Raw genomic sequence first — 20,889 nt, 5'->3', positions numbered from 1 at the left:
TTGAAACTATCTCTATTCCTAATGACCAGATGATTCTCAGAATAAGGTTTCACTTGGGGGAATTAGCAAAAATAAATCTGGCAGCTTTTTTCCCATCCCTGCTCATTTCTACCCTTGGATTCCCAGACTTCCTTCCAGTCCCAGTCCCTCTTAATTTCATGCTTTTCCCCTGTGAATGATTTCCATTTTCTCCTGTAAATAACTGGCTTGTACAGAATTGTTTTGCATGTTGTCATTGGAGTTCAAATTCTCTGAAAGCGGAGTCATTCTTTTGCCTTTCGTTGTCTCCTCTGTGCTTAGGAGAGAGCCTGACTCATAGTAGGTACCTGATGGTATGGATGATATTAAATTCCATGTTGGTGCACAGGAGAGACCCACACAGAGGAGTTTAAAATAAAAAGGCAGAATTGACCAAAATTCTGAGGAAGACAAACCTCCTTAGAGCCCAGAAGTGTGCTGCTGGTGAGAGCTAACCACCCACCTCAATCTGGAGTTTTCTACAAGGATTTTCACACTAAAAGACATTGATTCAACTGGAAAAATAAACCCGAGAGAAGAGATGGCCCCAAATACTGAGTGGGCTTCCTTCCTTCCCAGATACCTCCTGGGAAAGGGGGAACATCCTACCGGTACCTGGTGGGACGTCAGGGGCAGGGCTGCGGCAAGGGGTGGCCGGTCCAGGGGACAGACTGTGCGTAGGAGAGCCGGGAAGGCTCTCGCTGGAAGACAACGAGTGGTGGAGGCCAGAAGAGAAACTCCGACTCGTGTGTAGCATCGTTGACTGCTTGGAGATCTTTTTGAAAAGAGACTTCCTCCTTCAAAAGCAGAGAACAAAAATTTCCACGTTAGGAAAAAAGGAATAAACTTCAGCTCAAATCGTCCTTGGAATGGACACAGGGCCTATGAAGGCCAGAGTGTGGCTGTCCCAGGTCCCTTTGCTTCTCTCCTATCTTCCTCACTTGTAAACTAACAGAGTTTCGGAGGTCCTTAAACTTTTCTGTGACATGGTGCCTCTGGAAGTCTGAGGAAGCCCAAGGATGGACTGACCCCTTCTTTGAAGAACTTTAAAGGCATAAAATTAAGTCCACAGGAGTATAAAGAAAACCAAAGGGAGATGAAAATAAAGAATTTAATCTTCCCCCTCATCTTAAAATCTACTCCTAAACCAGGTAGTCTCTATGTCTTTTGTACTTAGTGCACTCTGACCATTAAAAAAGCCCCTTCCAGCTCTTACAGTCTTTATTCTGTTATAAAGATCTTTCTACCTCAAACATTTTATATTTTAAGTTTCTTCCCAGCTCTGACCTCCCAGCTTCTAAGGGCCCTCCCAGCTCTGACCTCCTGGGTTCTAAGGGCCCTCCCAGCTCTGACCTCCTGGGTTCTAAGGGCCCTCCCAGCTCTGACCTCCCGGGTTCTAAGGCCCTCCCAGCCCTGACATCCTGGGTTCTAAGGCCCTCCCAGCTCTGACCTCCTGGGTTCTAAGGGCCCTCCCAGCTCTGACCTCCCGGGTTCTAAGGGCCCTCCCAGCTCTGACATCCCGGGTTCTAAGGGCCCTCCCGGCTCTGATATCCCGGGTTCTAAGGGCCCTCCCAGCTCTGACCTCCCGGGTTCTAAGGGCCCTCCCAGCTCTGACATCCCGGGTTCTAAGGGCCCTCCCGGCTCTGATATTCTAAGGACTTATCTCTCAGGTTCTCAGGCCTATTTTTGAATCTATCAATTTATGCTAGGATAGGGAAAATCTCTGAATGTAAATTACTTTGAATGACATCATTCCCTGGTTTGAGGTGTTGGGAAAAAACTGTTTTATGTGTGATTATGCAACAAGTTCCAAGGCAGGCGGCCTTCAATGCTAAAAGGCAGTGGCAAGAATCCAGGCGACATGGGGGATGCTCGGGCACGGCCATCTCCTCTGGAGGAGGCTGGTTCTCGGCAGCCTTGGATGGTGCAGGGTCATCCCAGACATGTCTGGTGGCGGTACCATAAATGGCCCTGCTGGTTAGCCAGCGGTGCCTGGGGAATCGGGGCCCCTCGCCTTCTCCAGACTTCTGCCAGAGATTTATTTTGAGCAAAACCCATAACTGGAAAACCACAGATTCCTCATTTCTTTTTAGAGCTTATGAAATCACTCCTCTTGTTGCTCACCCTGAGAAACCCCATAAGGAAGTTTTCTGCTCAGAAAATAAAGCGGGGAGGGAAGCAGACTGGACTGGATCACTTTGCAAGGTCCCTTCCAGGCATTTTTATGTGAAAATCAGAGGATACGCAGACAGTTTGAGGCAGGAGACCTTAATTTGGGATCCATGGGCAGATTTCAGGAGAATGTGCAAACTGGAGGGAAAAATGCCCCATTTCCTTCAGTTACTCAGAATCCTTATTCTGAGGAAGGGTCCATCCGCAGGCAGACTGCCGAAGGGGCCCCCCTGCAGCAAAGGGGAAGGAGCCCTAGTTGGGAGGATTTTGCATCCTATGTCCCACACCCACCGGCGGACTTGAGGCAAGTCATTTGACATCTCAGAAGCTCAGATTCCTCATCTGAATATCTATAAAAATAATACCAGCATTTCTACAGCACCTACTATGTGCTGAGTACTTGTAAAATACGATTTCCTCTGATCCTCACAAGGGCCTTGGAAGGGGTGGGTGCTACAGTTATCGCCATTTTACAGAGGAGGAAACTGAGGCAGACAGAGCAGAAAGCACCTGTTCAGTCACACAGCGGAGGCTGAATTTGAATTCAGGTCTTCCTGACTGGAGCCTGGTGTTGTCTGCACCCCGGCTCCCTCTAGTGGCCTACTACAACACACACACCTGGGGATCCTGTCAGGTAAAGGATGTAATTAATTGTTCCACTGTTTCAGTGGGGACCAACTCTCCAGGAGTCCACCTGGGCTAAGGGGATTGCCCCGCCCTTCTCCAGCTCATGTTACCAATGAGAACACGGAGGAAGAAAGGAGAGACTTTCCCAGGTTCTCCCAGCTTCTGAAGCCACATCTGAGCTCGGATCCAGGACCTAACCCTAAATGCCCACTCTACCCTGTGCCACCCGGCTGCCCGCGCCGCAGTTCCCTGAGCTGAGCCACGCCGGGCAAGGCTCACCTTCCTGGAAGGGACCAGAGAACACAACAGAAAGCCCTCCCTTTTTTTTAACAGCTGGGGGAACCGAGGCCCAGAGAATGACTCCCCCAAGACCCAGGAGCTCGAGGGCTTCTCCTGTGCCTCAAAAAGAAACCTGCTGCTCCCTCACTTAATCCTCATCATCCCATTTAATCTTCAGGGCCAGCACAGAAGTGCTGTTAGCACCGCTCCCATTCTAAGACTGGCTGCCCGGACCGGGCTGGGGCAGAAACAGCTGGGCCTGCCGGACTCCGAGGCGGGGCTCTGCCCCAGCCGCCCAGGCCCCGGGGCCCTTCTACCCCGGCCTGCCTTAGCTCACCTGTCCTGGCTCTCCCGCTTCCGGCTCTTCTTGCTCCGCCGGGCCATGCGGCCTTTGTTGCTGTGTTTCCGGGCTGGGCCCACCTTGATGGAGGTGTTCTCCAGGGCGGTGGTTCTAAGGGAGATCTTGTTGTTGCTCTGAGGACAGAGGACAAAGCTGAACAAGCAGCCAGCGGCTGACTGGCACTCAGGGCCCGCTGCCCGCTTCCACCCTGCGCGTCCCTGCCTGTTCCCCCATCCTCATCCTGCTTTGTGTCCGTGTAACGACCTCCCTGCCCGGGAGCTCCTTTCCCCTTTCCATTTCTGGACGCCCCCACAGCTGGGAGGCCCCCCCTTCTTTGGTGCCTTCTCATCCCCCACTTTCCCCCGTTCCTCACCAAACCCCACCTGTCCATGGCACTCTCACTCGCTCCGCAGTCCCTACCACCGCTCTAACCCCTCCCCATTTGATCCCACGCCCCTGGCCTGGGAGTCCCCGGCCGCGGGTACCTTCAGCAGCAGCTCCACGACATCCATGTGAACCAGTCCGAGCACAGACTCTCCGTTGATGTGAGTGATGAGGTCTCCCGCCCTCAGTCCAGCTTCATGGGCAGGGCTGCCTTCCTCCACGCTCTGAAGGAAAGAGCGGCTGTTAGCGGCCAGTTCCCAGACTCGTGGGAAGCTGCAGGAACGCTGCCTTGCCCAGCCAAACGCAGGTGAAAGGGGCTGCAGACTGGCCCCACTGTCCCTTTGTCCACCCAGAAAAGTACATGAAAAACGTTCTCTGCACTGGATTAAATCACGACCTGCCTGGGCTCTGGGAGTGACGGCCACTAGCCCAACCTCAGCGCTTTCTCTCTGGGAACATCTCCAATGTATCTGTTGTTTTCCTCATTGGACTGGGAGCTCCTCGAGGAGAGGGACTGGATTTTGCCTTTCTTTGTACCCCTGGTGTTTAGCACAAGGCCTGACATACAGAAGGCATTTAATAAATGCTTGATACTTGATTCACAAAGCAATGTGTGTCAAAAATAAATAAACCTACTGCAATTAAAAAATAGATACTTGATACTAAATTCACTGCAAAATATTGGCAAATTACTTCCTTTCTCTGGGCCTCAGTTAACCTGTAATAACTGAAAATTTTGAGACATAGTTTTGAAGTAATTCAATAATTTTATTAATAAGACTGATAGGTTATTTAAAGAATGGAAGCTGGGCCATCTCTTTCAGACCAAAGTCCCTTAAGGACTGTGGGGTTACAGTCTGTCTGCCCTTTGAAGGAGGTGTTTTCAAGGGGACCTATTCAACCCTGATCGGTTAAGCAAACAGATGAGCTATGTTGGGGTACGTGACTGAGTTCACCCAAATCTTGATCAGAGAGATACCAATTTTCATGTTTCCAATCTCGATAAAAGGGATAATTATCCTAGTAAACACAGTGACTAGGAAATTGCCCATTAGCCTAAACTGATTAGACTTCAGTCTAGGTAAATCTATGAGAGAGATTCCCCACGCTTTAGTTTTTAATTACAAGAGAAATATTCATTTCTCACACAACTATAAAATGAGGCTGGATTAGATTCAGACTAAATCTGAGGGCCAGAGGTTTGTGAGTTGGAGGAGAAAAGAAATTATGCCTTAATTTTCACTAACTTTTGGTTTCCTTTGTAAGCTTTGTAATTTGTTTTAGACATTTAAACATGATCTGAGAAGGGGTCCATTGGCTTTTCCAGGCAGACTACCCCCCAGGCGTCCAGGAGGAAAAAATGGTGAATTCCTGGCCCTTTTCATTTAACTCCTTCCAGATGCTTCCCCCTCTGCCATTTCATGTTCTAAGGTCGGTGCAAGTGCCGACATTCCATTTTCTCAGTCATTCTGGGTACACGTTACTTGAGACATACATAATGTGGAGGATAAATGTAATTTCTCCAGAACATCTGAAATGAATCTACAAAGCAATGAACTGATTTTTGTTACGTGCAGCTTGTGAGTGCCACAGGAGTCGGGGCAGAGGGTTCTGGGCCCCGCTCCAACACCAAGAACACAAGACCTCGGGACAAAGTGTGACGCTAAGTGGGACTTAGCTCTCCTCCCACACGAATGAAACGGCACTAGAGGGGCTCAGGAAAATGAGCCTTCCTAATTCCGGGCCCACACTGTGCCACCTGGCTGCGAAGAAAGTGACCTGACCAGAAATCAAACTGTGGTGGGTGAAAGAGCCAAATCCAAATCACTGACCACCAGGGGTAAAATATAATCGATAATCAACGTCCACTACCTGCCGGATCCGACACTACATTTTAACCCCCCGCAGTACGTCGCCCATCCCACCCAGCCCCTTGGCTCACCCAGACCACGTGGTGCACGGTGTAGACGTCGCTGTCGCCCATGTAGACACGGATGGCTCTGAGGCTGAAGCCAAACTTCTTCCCGGAGCTGTGGATGATGATGGGCGGCCGCAGGTTGGTGATACCGAGGGAGGAGTCTCGGCTCGGGGAGGAGTCCCGGGAGGAGGGGTTGGAGGAGAGGGAACGGGGGGAGATGGGACTCATGAGGGCCCCACTACTGCAGTCATCTGTGAAAATTCAATTCAATGAGCCTCCGTTAATGGCCAGACCCAGAGCCACACAGAGGTGTGAGCAGAAGAGCCCCTGCCCTCGAGGAGGTTCCGTTCTACCGTGGGACAACGCCACGTGGCTCTGGTACCACAAGAAATGAACAGATGAAAAGAGCAGAGGGAGAGAAGGGAAAGGGAGCGATTCAGCGCTGGATGGGCCGTTTGCTCCTCCGTGACTCATCCGGGATCCCTGAACGCCATTCCCAGAGCAGAAGGTCAGAAGCCAAGGCTCCGACTCGCAGCCCGGGCCCTGATTCACTTTGTGACCTTGGGAACAAGGGCCTTAAGTGCCCCTGAGCCTCCTCTGTGCAATGGGGGTGAGTCACTTCCCCTCTCCGGGTAAAAGGAAGATCTGAATTAGATCATCTCTGATTTCTTTTTTCCGAGCTCCAAGTGCTTTGATTTCACAGAATTCTGGGGTGAGAAGGGGCCTCGGGAAGCTCCCAAAGGAACTCGGGCCACAAGCTTTCTGGCGGAAGACTCCGGATGAGGGGAGCAGCACCCCCACTAGCCTGGGCCACGCTCGGTCCCCTTGTGTTATCAGGACTTTTCCTGACCATCAAACCTAAGTATTTTCTAAGTAACGTCTCTCTGCTGCTCCTGGTTCTGTCCCCAGAGAGGACAAGTTTGTCTGACTAAGCTCCCCGAGGGCAGGAACTCCTTCCTCTGGTGTATCCCTACTGCTGAAAGCCCAGTTTCTGACAGAGACACAATAACTGTTTATTAACTGATTCTTTAAGTCACAAGTTCTTGCTCTGCCTCTTCCCTCCCTGGAGAAGGAATGAGACCTATGCTGACTTGAGCTCTGCCGAAAGGAAACACTGGAGCGGGCCACAATCTCTCGGGAAGTCCCCTGAGGAGGCCCGGAGAACGCCCCCTCTCTGTCCAGGAGTCGGGGGCTCCTGGGAGGCCCGGGGGTCAGGGGCCGCGGTCCGGAGGCCCAGCCTTACCTGAAGTGATGACCAGCGAGAGGGCTGAGACGGAGGCTGACTTGGGCACCCGGCCCCCCGCGGGGGACGTCTTCTGCTTCTCGGGAGTCTCCTTCTGGCCACCGAGGCGCCGGCTCGTCCCGCCCTCCAGGCCCCGAGGCGTGGAGTTCTTGGCCCCGGTACTGTTACTCCGCAGCCGGATGTGGCTGAGGCTCGAACCGTCGGCTACATGAATGACAACGGGGAGACCGTCGGTATGAGTGACCCTTGCACCGGAGCACCGACTGGGCACCTGGGAGAGGCCCCGAGCTCTGCGAGCCAGCAAGACCAAGACCCTCTCCCCCCTTGCAGAGGTGGAGTGGACGGGGCCGAGCCGGAAGCTCTGCATCCACACTATTCTCGGGCACTCGCTGGCTGGGGGTCTCGGAGCCGCAACTTCCCCATCTATAAAACAGGACTAGGAAGGCGCAGGAGCTCCCTGGCTGTCAGAAAGCACCCCCCCCCCCCCCCCCGTGGGGAAAAGGAAGCCCCCAGGGAAGGGAGGGGCAAAGGGCTGAGCCCCCAGCCGCACCCACCTGTGAGGGCAGATGCTTTGGCCGTTTCTTTCACCGGCTCCTCGGGTTCCCCCAACACAAAAATCGGTCTTTCCGGTTGGGAAGGGCCCTGGCTGGAGGCTTCGTCCTCGGAGGAGAAGGCGAACTTGGGCATGGGGTCCAGGCTGTAGGTGGTGCTCAGGGCCGAGGGGCTCTGGCTTCGCTCAGGCTGGGAGGACGAGGAGGAGGAGTGCCGCAGGGAGCCGGAGGAGGTCCAGGATCTCAGCCTGTAGGGAGAAAGCCGCAGGCATGGAGGGGCAGCCACTGGGCCAAGGTCCTTCCTCCCCGAGGTGTCGGGGCCCTGGCTGTGGTCTGGGCCTTCTACCAGCGCAGAAGAGCCCCTTCTCTGGCACTCAGGGCTTGCAAAGCCCTGCCTGTCCAGTCTTCTTGCATTGTGCTCCTTCCCATGCACCGATGACCGCGGGCCTTCCCAATTCTGGCCATGTTCTCCTGCTGCCCCCGATGTCTGGCTCCCTCCTGGTTTCCACCCGAAATCCCACTTTCTACAGGACTGTTCCAATCCCTCCTCTGCTGCTGATCACCTCCTCTTCACCCTGTCTCCATCTCATTCCCACATAGTAGTTTGAGTACTGTTTCCTCCCTGAAACCGGGAAGCTCCTTGGGCCTGTTTTTTTACCTTTATATCCCCAGCATTTAGCAAAGCGCCTGGCACACAGTAGGTGCTTCAATACTTCTTTCTCCCTATTTCTATTCCTCCTCTATGTCCTCTGGCTTCCCCTGAGATCTTAGCTAAAAATCCCATCTTCTGCCAGAAGCTTTTTCAAGTCCCAGTTAATAGAAGTATCTTCCTTCTGGACTACGCGCTGCCTTTCTTTGTACACTCCGCCCAAAGCCTGGCACACAGTAGGTGCTTAATGACTGCTTGCTAGTTTACCATCTGAGTAACGCAGGACCAGCTGATTCTTATGTCAGGGGTTCCTAACCTCAAGTCTTTTAACATTATTGGAAAAATGCTAGTAACTACTATGTCAATTATATATAATCGGCTTCCTTTGTAAACTTATGTATTTTATTGTAGGCATTTAGAAGCATTATTCCAAGGAGAGGCCTTGGAAGGCTTCACCAGGCTGACTGCCAAAGGGGCCCAGAACATAACAAAATTAAGAGCCTCTGATCTATGTAAGCCGGAATCCCCTCGGTCCCAAACGGCATCCAGCGTCTTCAGTGACGGGGAACTCGCTACCTTAACGCAGAATTCCGCTGCTGGACAATTCTGACTCTTAGGTCAGTGTCATGTGGGTTTATCGGACTCGTTCCTCACAGCTACCTTGTGAGCTTGGCAGTTCCCAAGCCCATTTTGCTAATGAGGAAATTGAGATTTGGAAAGAGGTAAATTGACTTTTTTCAGAGAGCCAGAAGAAACCCTGGGTGGGTGGTCTCAAGCCCCTAACCAGGCAATACCAGGTGTTGGTAAAGTGCCAGCAGTGCCCTCAGGCCTCCGGAATGGACAGCAGAGGCAGAAGGAACAGAAAGCGGCTCCCCTGGGCCTGAGCTGTGGCCCTCCCTGCCACCCATGGGGCTGGAAGAAAGCCAAGGCCAGACAGTGGGTGGTGGGCGGGCCCTGCGTGCTCCCACTCACCTGACTTCTGTGCTCAAAGGGCGGGTCTTCTCTTCCTCCCCTGAACCCCGATCCCACCTCTCCGATCGCTCTTCCTTGTCCTCGCTGTAGCTTCTCTCAGAAAAGGTCAGATTTGACTGAACAGCAAGGAATTCGGAACTGCTATAAACCTTCAGGAGAGAGTGGAGGAAACGCACAGGTTGGTCCAGAAGGGACAGGACTCGCCAATTCCTTTTTTGTTGTTGTTGTTATTTATTCATTTTAGCATTCTTTTCTTTTTAAACTGTGAGCTCCAAATTCTGTCCCTCCTCCCTCCTTCCCAGAAAGCAATCAATAAGTATCAATTACACATGTGAAATCAGGGAAAATGTAGCTCCCCATCAGCCACACTCTCCTAACTCCCGGAGGGAAACTGGACTCCTTTGTCTCTCTATGTGACCATGGGGAAGCCAGAATGTCAGAGCGGACAGCGGCCTCGGGGCTTTTAAGTATCAATGGAAAGGAATCTTCACCTGCAGAGAAGGCTCAGGGGACCAAGGGGACAAAGGCCTCTCCTGCAGGGGAGGTGAGGGTTGTTCTGCTTGATCCCATGAGGCAGAGCCAGGAGCAGCAGGAAGCGGGAAGAGACACAGCTGTGGTCTAGAAGTCAGGAAAACTTCTAACAATCAGAGCTGTCCCAAAAGGGAATGTTCTTCCCTCCTTTGGAAGTCACCAAGCATAAGCTAGATGGTGACGATGCTACTGGCTGGGAGTGTGCCTTAGATTAAATGGATGCTTAAGTCTCCAAAATTCTGTAAATTTATCTTCAACTATAAGAGCTGGGAGGGCCCTTAGAACCCGGGAGGTCAGAGCTGGGAGGGCCCTTAGAACCCAGGAGGTCAGAGTGGGAGGGCCCTTAGAACCCAGGAGGTCAGAGCTGGGAGGGCCCTTAGAACCTGGGAGTCAGAGCCGGGAGGGCCCTTAGAACCCAGGAGGTCAGAGCTGGGAGGGCCCTTAGAACCCGGGAGTCAGAGCCGGGAGGGCCCTTAGAACCCAGGAGGTCAGAGCTGGGAGGGCCCTTAGAACCCGGGAGTCAGAGCCGGGAGGGCCCTTAGAACCCAGGAGGTCAGAGCTGGGAGGGCCCTTAGAACCCGGGAGTCAGAGCCGGGAGGGCCCTTAGAACCCAGGAGGTCAGAGCTGGGAGGCCCTTAGAACCCAGGAGGTCAGAGCTGGGAGGCCCTTAGAACCTAGGATGTCAGAGCTGGGAGGGCCCTTAGAACCCGGGAGGTCAGAGCTGGGAGGGCCCTTAGAACCCAGGAGGTCAGGGCTGGGAGGGCCCTTAGAACCCGGGAGGTCAGGGCTGGGAGGGCCCTTAGAACCCAGGAGGTCAGAGCTGGGAGGGCCCTTAGAACCCGGGAGTCAGAGCCGGGAGGGCCCTTAGAACAAGGAGGTCAGAGCCGGGAGGGCCCTTAGAACCCAGGAGGTCAGAGCTGGGAGGGCCCTTAGAACCCAGGAGGTCAGAGGTGGGAGGGCCCTTAGAACCCAGGAGGTCAGGGCTGGGAGGGCCCTTAGAACCCAGGAGGTCAGAGCCGGGAGGGCCCTTAGAACCAGGAGGTCAGAGGTGGGAGGGCCCTTAGAACCAGGAGGTCAGAGCTGGGAGGGCCCTTAGAACCCAGGAGGTCAGAGCTGGGAGGGCCCTTAGAACCCAGGAGGTCAGAGCTGGGAGGGCCCTTAGAACCCAGGAGGTCAGAGCTGGGAGGGCCCTTAGAACCCAGGAGGTCAGGGCTGGGAGGGCCCTTAGAACCCAGGAGGTCAGAGCCGGGAGGGCCCTTAGAACCCGGGAGGTCAGGGCCGGGAGGGCCCTTAGAACCCGGGAGTCAGAGCTGGGAGGGCCCTTAGAATCCGGGAGGTCAGAGCCGGGAGGGCCCTTAGAACCCAGGAGGTCAGAGCCGGGAGGGCCCTTAGAACCCGGGAGGTCAGGGCCGGGAGGGCCCTTAGAACCCGGGAGTCAGAGCTGGGAGGGCCCTTAGAATCCGGGAGGTCAGAGCCGGGAGGGCCCTTAGAACCCAGGAGGTCAGAGCCGGGAGGGCCCTTAGAACCCAGGAGGTCAGAGCCGGGAGGGCCCTTAGAACCCAGGAGGTCAGAGCTGGGAGGGCCCTTAGAACCAGGAGGTCAGAGCTGGGAGGGCCCTTAGAACCCAGGAGGTCAGAGCCGGGAGGGCCCTTAGAACCCAGGAGGTCAGAGCTGGGAGGGCCCTTAGAACCAGGAGGTCAGAGCTGGGAGGGCCCTTAGAACCCAGGAGGTCAGAGCCGGGAGGGCCCTTAGAACAAGGAGGTCAGAGCTGGGAGGGCCCTTAGAACGAATCACTTAATAGAGGGGGAGGGGAGGAGAACAAAAAGAAGAAAATTCAATTTATTTACACTGCTGGAAAAGACATATACTTTATAAATAACCTGTTCCCTTTCAGTCTCCACACATGGATAGAGGAAGGAAAACTAAGAGGGAAGAAAAGGAATAGTGTGAGTACTCCTCTGATGGGACATTTGGTTAAACAGATAATTGTGACTGTGAGAAGCCAGACGGGAAAAGTGAGTTTCTGAGGCCAGAATGCCTGAACAAGGAGGAACATTTGGGAAGGACTTTTTGGCTCAAAATAAAGAATTTTTCAGAATTAGATTTAACAACAACAACAACAAGAAGTTTATAGCTAGTAAAGAAAGAAACCAAGATGTTTTATTTCTTTCCATCTCACTCTGTGTATTTTCTAACTCTGATGATTAGGAACACTGACTGTTATGCTAAAATACTTTCATAAGAATTTCCCGTCCTAATAACCCAAGGATTTTATGATTTGGTCGGTGTGGACAAGAGCTCCTCAACCACTGGTCTGCTAACTGGAAGAAAGCTGCTATGACCTAAGACCTTCTCCACTGGTGGAATCTGAACCACTCTGAGAAGCCCGGCCAGCCCTCGACGCTACGAGAACGCAGCAAAGCTGGGCTTTGGGGGAAGAACAGAGTCTTGCTTTTGTAAATGAAATGAGCACCGTGTAATTCGCCCTGATCAAGATTAGCCTGGAGAGGAGTTGAGAAAAGGCATGTCCCTCCTTTCCCAGCAGAGGTGGGGACTAGGAGTGTGGAGCACCATACAAACTGGTCAGACGTGGTCAATGAGGGGGTGGTTTTGCTGAACTCCACCTCCACCCCCAACTGCTAAGGGAAGGACTAGAATATACTAATACTTGAACATGAAAGTTTTTGTTTTTAATAAAAAACGTTTTCTCTTAGTAAAGTTCAGGTTTCTAATTTCATCTAGGAGAGATGACTCCATTGGAAGGAATCTTGACCTTTCCTACCCTAGTGGTGGCTGTTCCCTCTGTTTAGCTGTAGTGAGAGAATGCTCCTTGCCCCATTCCCTGGATAATGTTTATTACTGGTTGAAGAAAGAGAAGGGGATCTCTCCTCCAGGAGCTCTGGGGCTGATGAAGCCCTGAGCTGTCACGGGAACACTCAGATCCTAATTGCCCAGGCACATAGTCAGCACGTAGCAATCCCCCTCGAATCCACGCGCGTTTATTGTCTACTATTAGTAGTAATACATGTGATAATATATGGACCGACATATAATAATGTTACGTTATTATACAACATTACATAATAACGTGGAGCAATGTGTATTCTAGTGCAAGATCCCCTGGTACTTGAAACAAGAACGAGGTAATAATACCTAGCTCTGATCCATTACTGTAAGAACAGTCCCCCTCTTGAGGCTGTGGGGAATAAAAGGGTAAATACTCCACGAGCTCTGGCTCCCGCAGACCACAGGCGCGGTTCTGGAGCCGGGCTGGCATGAGGAGAAGTTTCATCTGGTAGAGGTTCTCACTACTAGGCAGTGTTCCTCAATTCCTAGTCTTCCCCGGCCCAAGGGTCCCCACAATACCGAGGAGTCTTCTCCTTTTCAGCCTCAACCTCCTCCTCAGTTCCTTCCGCAAACCCTCAGGGCACGAATCCGAGCTTCCCTTCTCTGCCCCCCAGGCTGCGGCCCCCACAACGGAGCGAACTTCTCCAGACGTGGTCGGCCCAGAGCCCTCCTCTTCCTCCTCGTCACGCAGCCCGTGAAGCCGCCAGACAGGCCGCTCCCGGATCCCTCTCAGACAAACTGCTGTTCAGCCAAAGATTGCTTGAGGAAAGCTTATCCATTACTACTGTTCTATCAGATACTACATAATGTTATATATCATATGTAATACATACTATAACGTACTGTGATAATATATTACTACTAATTCTAGACATAAATGTGTGTTGATAGACTGACAAACTTCTGGGTACAGTCCCCAAGAGGAATTAATCGTGCGTCTGAATGCTAGTTTTGCAACCCAGACTCACAGGAGCAGAGGCTCATAAGACACACACACGGAGTTCAGTACTAAAACAGCCCTGTACCTTACTGAACCGGTGTGAGCAGGAAGAGAACTGGGGGATTTCAGTAGAGGATTCCTCATCATTAGTCTCGTCATCCTCCGAGCCCAGGTGGCGGTAGCGTTCCGAACGAGCTGGAAGGAAGAACAAGGGTACGCGGGTGACGCCGGAGCTGGTTATAGAGGTCTCCACAAATCAAATAAGAGAATTTTCGACTTCTGTTTGAGTTTTTCTTGAAGGTGGCAGCCTTGGGGGCTGGGTGTGACATGGTCAGACCTCTGCTTTGGGAAGATTAATTTGACAGCTGGGTGGAGGATGGACTACTTCAGGGGAGATAGTTGAGGCAGGGTCGCCCACCAGTCCAAGAGGGACCCCAGAGTGTCAAGGGGAAGGATGGTAGAATTAATAGAACTCTCCACGTGTGAGCGAGAGAGGATGAGGAGCCAAGGAAGGCGCGTGGGCTGCGATGAGGAAAGCTGGACGGAAGGTGGGCTTGGGGGGAAAGATGCTGACTTCAGTTTTGGATCTATCTACACGATATCCAGCTCGGAGGTTCAGCCGGCAGGGGAGAGGTGAGAATGGAGGTCAGACAAAGGTTGGGCGGGCCGAATAAATCTGAGTCATCCTCCGGGAGAGAACAGTCAGATCCGTGGGAACTCCACTGAGACCCCGAGATCACCGCGGAGGAGGGACAGGAGCGACCCTGGCCAGAGAAAAGCTCAGGTACACCCATTTGGAAGCCAGGCCCAAACCCTCACACAGGAATCCCAACAAGAGCTCAGCCCTCAGCCTGACTTCCCAGGACCACCGAGACCGCATGTAGCGAGTGCTCAGTCAGTCATCTCCCAGGTACGTGTCAGGGGCTGGAGATACAAATCAAAGACAGTCCCATTCTAAACAAAACAAAACAAAAAACCCAGAAAAGCTTCCACTGTAAAACCGAAACCAAACCAACCCCCAAAGGAAAAGCTTCCATTCTACCATGGCTTACAGAGAAGATGGAATGACAGACACAGGAATAAATACAAGGTGTGTATGTGTACTATGTGATTCACAAAACAAAGAAAAGATAACTGGGCAGGGATGGGGAGGACAGTGGCAGGCAGGAAAAGCCTTCCACAGGGAGAGAGAACTGTAAGCAAGGTGGAAGTACGGGTGGAAGCATCGGCACAGGGACAGGACCTGAAACGTGTACCAGGCAGAGTCTGTGCTCCCTCCGTACCCCAGAGGTCCAGGCCCAGAGGACTCTGGCTCCGACCCCGGAGACGACAGGAAGCCAGTCCGCTTTCCTGATGGCTAAGGGCAGAGTGTCAGCTCCCAGCTGTGGGCACGATGGAGGGGGGAGGGAGTTGTGTTAGGGAGATTTTTCTTCACACTGAGCTAAGTCAGGCCTGGCTGGCACCAGAGCTGCCCCCTCTGAGGTTATACACGAGGGCTCATCCTCTGGCTGCATCAGGGACAGAGGCCTTCCTGCTGTCTGAAAGCAGGACCAAAGGGGCCTGGGGAGGCCAAGGGGCAGTCAGTCACCTGCAGCTCCCGGAAATCCTGCCTCGGGGCGTCACTCAGGGCCTGCTCCAAGCCCCGCAGAGGCAGCCCCCAAGGGCAGCTCCCTTCGTGGAAGGCCGGGCACATCCACAGCCCGGCTCCCAGAGACAACGCCCAGTCCCTTGTGCCTGGGCCAGGAGGCCGGGTCCCACCCAGAAGAGCCGGAGTTCTTGGAAGTGCTGGGGGAAGGAGGGAACCACGAGGTGGGAGCTCAAAGCTGCCCCCAAACTCAGTCTTGGTCGGCAGGATTTCACCTTCAATCCGGATCCAACATGAGATTTCGGAGCTACAAGGGCTGCAAAGGTCACCCGGCCCTGAGGAGGAATCTCATGTTTGAGAAGTGGTCCTCCGGCCGCCACGGGAATACTCGAGGTGCCGGAGAGCCCCTCCCTGCACACAGCCCGGCCCACTTGTGCACAGCTCGGAATGGCTGGGAAGCCGCTGTTTACAAGGATGTGGGAGCTGTGTCTTTCGTAATTTCCAGCCACTTGTCCAAGGGTTCCTCTCTGGGACCAAAAGGACAAGTCTAACGCCTATTTTTTTCTTATTCATTATTTTTTTCTTTCTTTTTGTTCCTTTTCTTATTTTTTTCTTTCCTTCTTTCTCAAGTGTTTAGCACTGGCACATACATAGTAGGAGCTTCATAAATGCTTATTGAGTGACTTACAGAACACTCTTCAAACATCTAAAGGCAAACAGCTGGCCCCAAACCTCCTCCTCTCTAAGCTAACCATCCCAATCTGCCTCTGTGAGACGAGCACTGAGAGTGCCATCCGTTAGAGCCTCCCTGTTAGGTAAGGAGCCTTAGCACTCTCCATAAAACAGGGAACCTGAGACACGGGGAGGCCGTTGCAGGGGGAAAGGAGAAGAGAAAGCTGGTCTGGGGTCTCAGGAGACCCCTGGTTCCAGCCTGCAGATGCGTATTTCTCACACTGGAGAAGGGAGAGCTCAGAGATGAGGAGATTTGGGATGGACCTCAGGCCGGGGTTAACAACATTTCCTGCCCCTCCCAAAGCAGAGAGGGCCAAGCTTCCTCTCGGCTCCTCACAGACAGTTCACTCCTCTCCCGCTTGCATTTCCTCTCCAAGGTCAGGGTCAGCAACAGCTTCCCAGCCCTGGCCACAGGGGACTTCTTTCTACCCTGCCTAGATGCAGCAATACAATAGCCCGGCTAGACAGGCTAAGGAGCAAGAGGCAATAAGGGGAGCGGCCTGGGGGTCACCAGCTGAATGAAACTCAGCCCCAAAGACCCAGGGACCACCAGCCCTCCACTGTAGGAGATTTCAGGACCCTGGACAGATGTTGCCATCTGCTGTAGCAGACTCACTGCAGACATACAATGTCAGAGCTGGGAGGGTCCTTAGAACCCAGGAGGGCAGGGCTGGGAGGGCCCTTAGAACCCAGGAGGTCAGAGCTGGGAGGGCCCTTAGAACCCAGGAGGTCAGAGCTGGGAGGGCCCTTAGAACCCAGGAGGGCAGGGCTGGGAGGGCCCTTAGAACCCAGGAGGTCAGAGCTGGGAGGGCCCTTAGAACCCAGGAGGTCAGAGCTGGGAGGGCCCTTAGAACACAGGATGTCAGAGCTGGGAGGGCCCTTAGAACCCAGGAGGGCAGGGCTGGGAGGGCCCTTAGAACCCAGGAGGTCAGAGCCGGGAGGGCCCTTAGAACCCAGGAGGTCAGAGCTGGGAGGGCCCTTAGAACCCAGGAGGGCAGGGCCGGGAGGGCCCTTAGAACCCAGGAGGGCAGGGCTGGGAGGGCCCTTAGAACCCGGGAGGTCAGAGCTGGGAGGGCCTTTAGAACCCGGGAGGTCAGAGCTGGGAGGGCCCTTAGAACCCAGGAGGGCAGGGCTGGGAGGGCCTTTAGAACCCAGGAGGGCAGGGCTGGGAGGGCCCTTAGAACCCAGGAGGGCAGGGCTGGGAGGGCCTTTAGAACCCGGGAGGTCAGAGCTGGGAGGGCCCTTAGAACCCGGGAGGTCAGAGCTGGGAGGGCCCTTAGAACCTGGGATGTCAGAGCTGAGTGGACCCAGAGAATGGCAGAGCTAGGAGGGCCCTACACTAAAGAATGTCAGAGGTGGGAGGCGCTCAGAGACTACCTGTTCTAGCCTTCTGACTAATATATACGGTTTTGATTCTAAAAGAGGCTCCACTCCTTCACCCCAAAGCAGGGGAGCATAACCATTCCCCTTCCAGAGGAGCACACCCTCCCCCACACCTCCAGAGAACTGCTTCCCACTCACTGTCAAAGTAGCTCGTGTCATCTTCCGCCTCCAGCTGCGGGATGAATTCTGCCTTCTGCCGGAGGAGCCCCGTCCAGTCGAGGTTGTGGAAGAAGGGGTGCTGCTTTACTTCATAGGCCCCACCTGCAGGGGTCAGACCGGGCTGGGACTGAGCATCCCGCTCCTTGGGCCTCTGCCCCCTCCCCAGCCCCCTGCCTCCACGAGCCCTTCCAGCTCCTTCTCTGTAGCTCAAGGGCGCCACAACCAATTGTCAGAAAGCTTTTTGGGGTGGGGCATTAGGGCACGCACCCTCTCAACAATTTCTTTTTTTAAACAGCCAGCTGCTTGTTTCTATCTATGTAAGTTACTGGCGAGTGAGGGGAGTAAGGCAGAATGGGGGCGCAGGAGGAGGCCAGAGTCAGGCCAGGGCGGTGCGGGGAGGGAGCGGCGGCAGGAGGGGCAGAGGGGGATGCTCTGAGCTCGCGCCCGCCGTCCATCGGGTACCAGGAAACGCTTGCTTGCCAGAGGACTGAAGATGGGCCCGAGGGGCCGGCTCTGGTGCTTCAAGGAGAGCATGTTAGGGGGCTTCAAGTTAAGGAACAAGTGATCTGACCTCCCTCAGGAGTAGGGAAGGAGAGAATTTGGGGCTGAAATCTTTAGAAAATTACAAAATGAAATCGAGAAACATTTAATGAAATAAAACTTTTAAAATATTTTTTAAAAAAAAGGAATTTGAGAAAACCCGTGGGTCAGACAGAGCTGGCTCATCAGGGTGGACACAGAGAGAAAGAGGGGCGGACACTCGGTGGGAAGGAAAACATAACTCAGGCCCAGCCTGCCCAGCAGGAAAACATGCCTGGGGCTGACTGGGCAGACCCATCTCAGCGGGGGGCAGGGAGAAGCCCAACTGTGCCTCTGAGCACCGGGCTCTGACTAGGGACCAGCTTGTAGAAGCCCAAGGTTCACGTGACCCGGGGCCTGTGGCTGCCGGGCCCCCCTCCCCCGGGCCACGTACCGGTACCGAGTCGGTCCAGGGGACTCTGCTTCAGCAGCTTTGTGATCAGGTCCTGAGCATCCGCGGGCAGCGCCTCGTCCCCGTCTGGCCAGATGATGTCATCTAGACAAAGAAGGGTCAGCTCCCAGCAGGGGTGGCGAAGCTGCGGGAGGCTCTGGCCCAGGCCCGCTCTGAGCAGAAGCCTCTGGGCCGGGGGTCTGCACAGCCGGCGGTAGCCAGCTGGACCCCCTCCCCCTTCAGTGCCATTTTGGAGGGAGGTCTGAGGGAGAGCTGGGGAGGATGCCTGGAAAACCTCCCTCACCCCCGCCCCTCTCCCCTGGATATGTTCTAGAGCTGGAAGGGACCCGAAAGTCCCTCAGTTTACAGATAAAAACCTGCTGTGTAGAACCAGCATCGTATCCTTCAACAACAATCCTATATGAGGAACAGTTCTGACGGACGTGGCCCTCTCCAACAATGAGATGAAATCAGTTCTGATAGATCAGTAATGAACTGAACCAGCTGCACCCAGTGAGAGAACTCTGGGAGACGACTATGGACCACTACATGGAATTCCCAGTCCCTCTATTGTCCGCCTGCATTTTTTATTTCCTTCACAGGCTAAATGTGCACTGTTTCAAAGTCCGATTCTTTTTGTACAACAAAATAATTGTATGGACATGTATACAAACAAAAGGTTTTGCAACTGTCAATGCTGGAAAATTACCCATGCATATATCTTCTAAATAAAAAGCTATAATAATATTAAAAAAAAAAAACAAACCCTGCTGTCCAGAGAGGGCCCTGCCCAGGGACACAAGAATTAGCACCAAAGGCTGTGCTGGGATCGAGGCTCCTGCGACCCTAATTCCAGTGTTCCTTCCACTGGAGCGGAGGGTCGGAGCTGTCCCACCTTCTTACAGGTGGGGGGCCAAGGGGGCAGAATGAGCCACATGCTTTTGGACACAGCCAAAGGGGGATTGTTGTCTGACTGCGTATTTGCTGCAGAGGTTCTGACTTTTTTTTCAATTGGAAGGGGAAAAAATATCTTTGTTAAGTGAAAAAAAATTTTTAAGTGGGAAGGCTCCTTCCTCCCCGGCTATCAAGCTGGAACCTGGGTTCCTTCGGAAGGGACAGCGCCAGAACATCGTGGTGACTCAGGGGGAGAAGCTGACTCACCCCGGGTCTCCTGACCGCCCCCGCCCCCTGCGCCCCATCCCCCGTCCGGGCCCATGCTCCACGGGGCCTCTCACATTCATCTTCGGGGGGCTGAGGGGGACGCCCCAAGTCCCGGGGGGAGACGTACCACTGATGACCTGGCCGAAGAGTTCCTCAGGGGTGTCGCCGAAGAACGGGACGCAGCCCACCAGAAATTCATAGAGAATGACACCCATGGCCCACCAGTCCACCGGCTTCCCGTAGCCTTGTCGGAAGATCACTTCGGGTGCGATGTACTCGGGGGTGCCACAGACCTGGGGGAGGAGACGCCCAGTGAGAGCTGGGCTCCGGCAGGCAGGGCCTAGGCCAGATGCTCCCATCATTCAATTAGACAACCAGCACTTCCTAAGCACTGACTGTGTACCAGGCTAAGCGGCGGAACCAGGAAGGGCTTCCAGTCCGAGGGGGAGGGAGCACGTACACGTACCAGACGAGAAGGGAAGTTCAGGAGGGAAGGCAGCAGGAGAAAGTCCTATAGAGGATGGGGCTCTGGGCAGCCCCAGGTGTGGTCAAGGGGGACCAAGGATAGGGACGCTAGAAAAATGGCCAACTCAAAGCATGTTCCTCGTGGGCTGTAGAATCAAGAGCTAGAAGAACGCCAACATTTCTTTCTACAGATGAGAAAAGGGAGTAGGAAGAGATCCGCCCAAGCTCCCTCAGACAGACAGACGGACACACACCGGGTCAATGAGAGAGCGGGCACTTGGGCCGTGCTGGGCAAGGGCTGGTGAGCCTAAAACACCCAATCTCCCTGTAGACCAATCAACCAATCAGTGAAGTCCAGCTCTGCCCCTTGTCCCGGGGCAAGCCCTGGATAATGAGGGCACAGGAGGGTGGTAGGCACTTTTAAATGCCGCTGTCTTAGGCAGTAGACAAGGAAGCTTCCCGACAGCTGGAGAGGGGCTGCCCGGCTCCCCACCTCTGGGGGTCTCATCCCCCCCACCAGAGCTGGCCGCCCAACTCCACCCCCCACTCCTAAGCCCGTTCCTCCCACAACCCCCCCGGAGACGGAGACACTCACTTGCTTGTCCACAAACTCCCGGGCGTCCTTCTCAATGTGGCCCTCGTACAGGTTCGTGGTCATGCTCATCAGTCCGATCTTGGACAGCCCGAAGTCCGTCAGCTTGATGTGGCCCAAGGACGTGATTAAGAGGCTGGAACAGAGCAGGGAAGGGGCCGTCACACAGGCTCAGGCCGGAGAGCCCGAGGGGCAGGGCCGAGGCCTCCGGGAAAGCCTCCACATCCTCCTGCGCTCCTGGAGCCCGAGGATGTCTCCAGCCCAACCTTCCACAGGGCACCGGCCCTCACGGGAGCAGGGGGCCAGGCCGGGACACTGAGCCAGCAGGCACCGGAGGCACGCCCCTGCAAGCAGCAGGCAGGGCGGAGGAA

The 20,889-nt window shown here is 54.1% G+C and overlaps 1 protein-coding gene across 6 annotated transcripts in view; it reads right to left on the bottom strand.

Moving 5' to 3' along the window:
- The window catches only part of MAST3 (microtubule associated serine/threonine kinase 3), an 89,446-nt gene that overhangs the window by 9,803 nt on the left and 58,754 nt on the right, over positions 1 to 20,889 (bottom strand). For 4 of the 6 annotated variants that reach the window (XR_012488199.1, XM_074302457.1, XM_074302434.1 and 1 more), the window contains 12 exons: positions 20,522 to 20,654; positions 19,589 to 19,754; positions 18,304 to 18,405; positions 17,310 to 17,432; positions 13,557 to 13,666; positions 9,154 to 9,302; positions 7,536 to 7,780; positions 6,982 to 7,185; positions 5,763 to 5,989; positions 3,922 to 4,044; positions 3,434 to 3,570; positions 628 to 815 (listed from right to left, as the gene is read on the bottom strand). Coding sequence is in view for 5 of the 6 variants with exons in the window: in XM_074302457.1 (XP_074158558.1) it covers positions 628 to 815; positions 3,434 to 3,570; positions 3,922 to 4,044; positions 5,763 to 5,989; positions 6,982 to 7,185; positions 7,536 to 7,780; positions 9,154 to 9,302; positions 13,557 to 13,666; positions 17,310 to 17,432; positions 18,304 to 18,405; positions 19,589 to 19,754; positions 20,522 to 20,654 (1,907 nt within the window). In the remaining variant the exon portion in view is untranslated. The remainder of the gene's footprint in view (positions 1 to 627; positions 816 to 3,433; positions 3,571 to 3,921; positions 4,045 to 5,762; positions 5,990 to 6,981; positions 7,186 to 7,535; positions 7,781 to 9,153; positions 9,303 to 13,556; positions 13,667 to 17,309; positions 17,433 to 18,303; positions 18,406 to 19,588; positions 19,755 to 20,521; positions 20,655 to 20,889) is intronic. The other 2 variants (XM_074302444.1, XM_074302460.1) reach the window with 1 other exon arrangement.

Source organism: Sminthopsis crassicaudata, chromosome 1 (assembly GCF_048593235.1).
Source record: "Sminthopsis crassicaudata isolate SCR6 chromosome 1, ASM4859323v1, whole genome shotgun sequence".
NCBI lineage: Eukaryota > Metazoa > Chordata > Mammalia > Dasyuromorphia > Dasyuridae > Sminthopsis > Sminthopsis crassicaudata.
The sequence above is the reverse complement of the archived record's forward strand: the minus strand, read 5'-3'. Positions and strand labels throughout refer to the sequence as shown.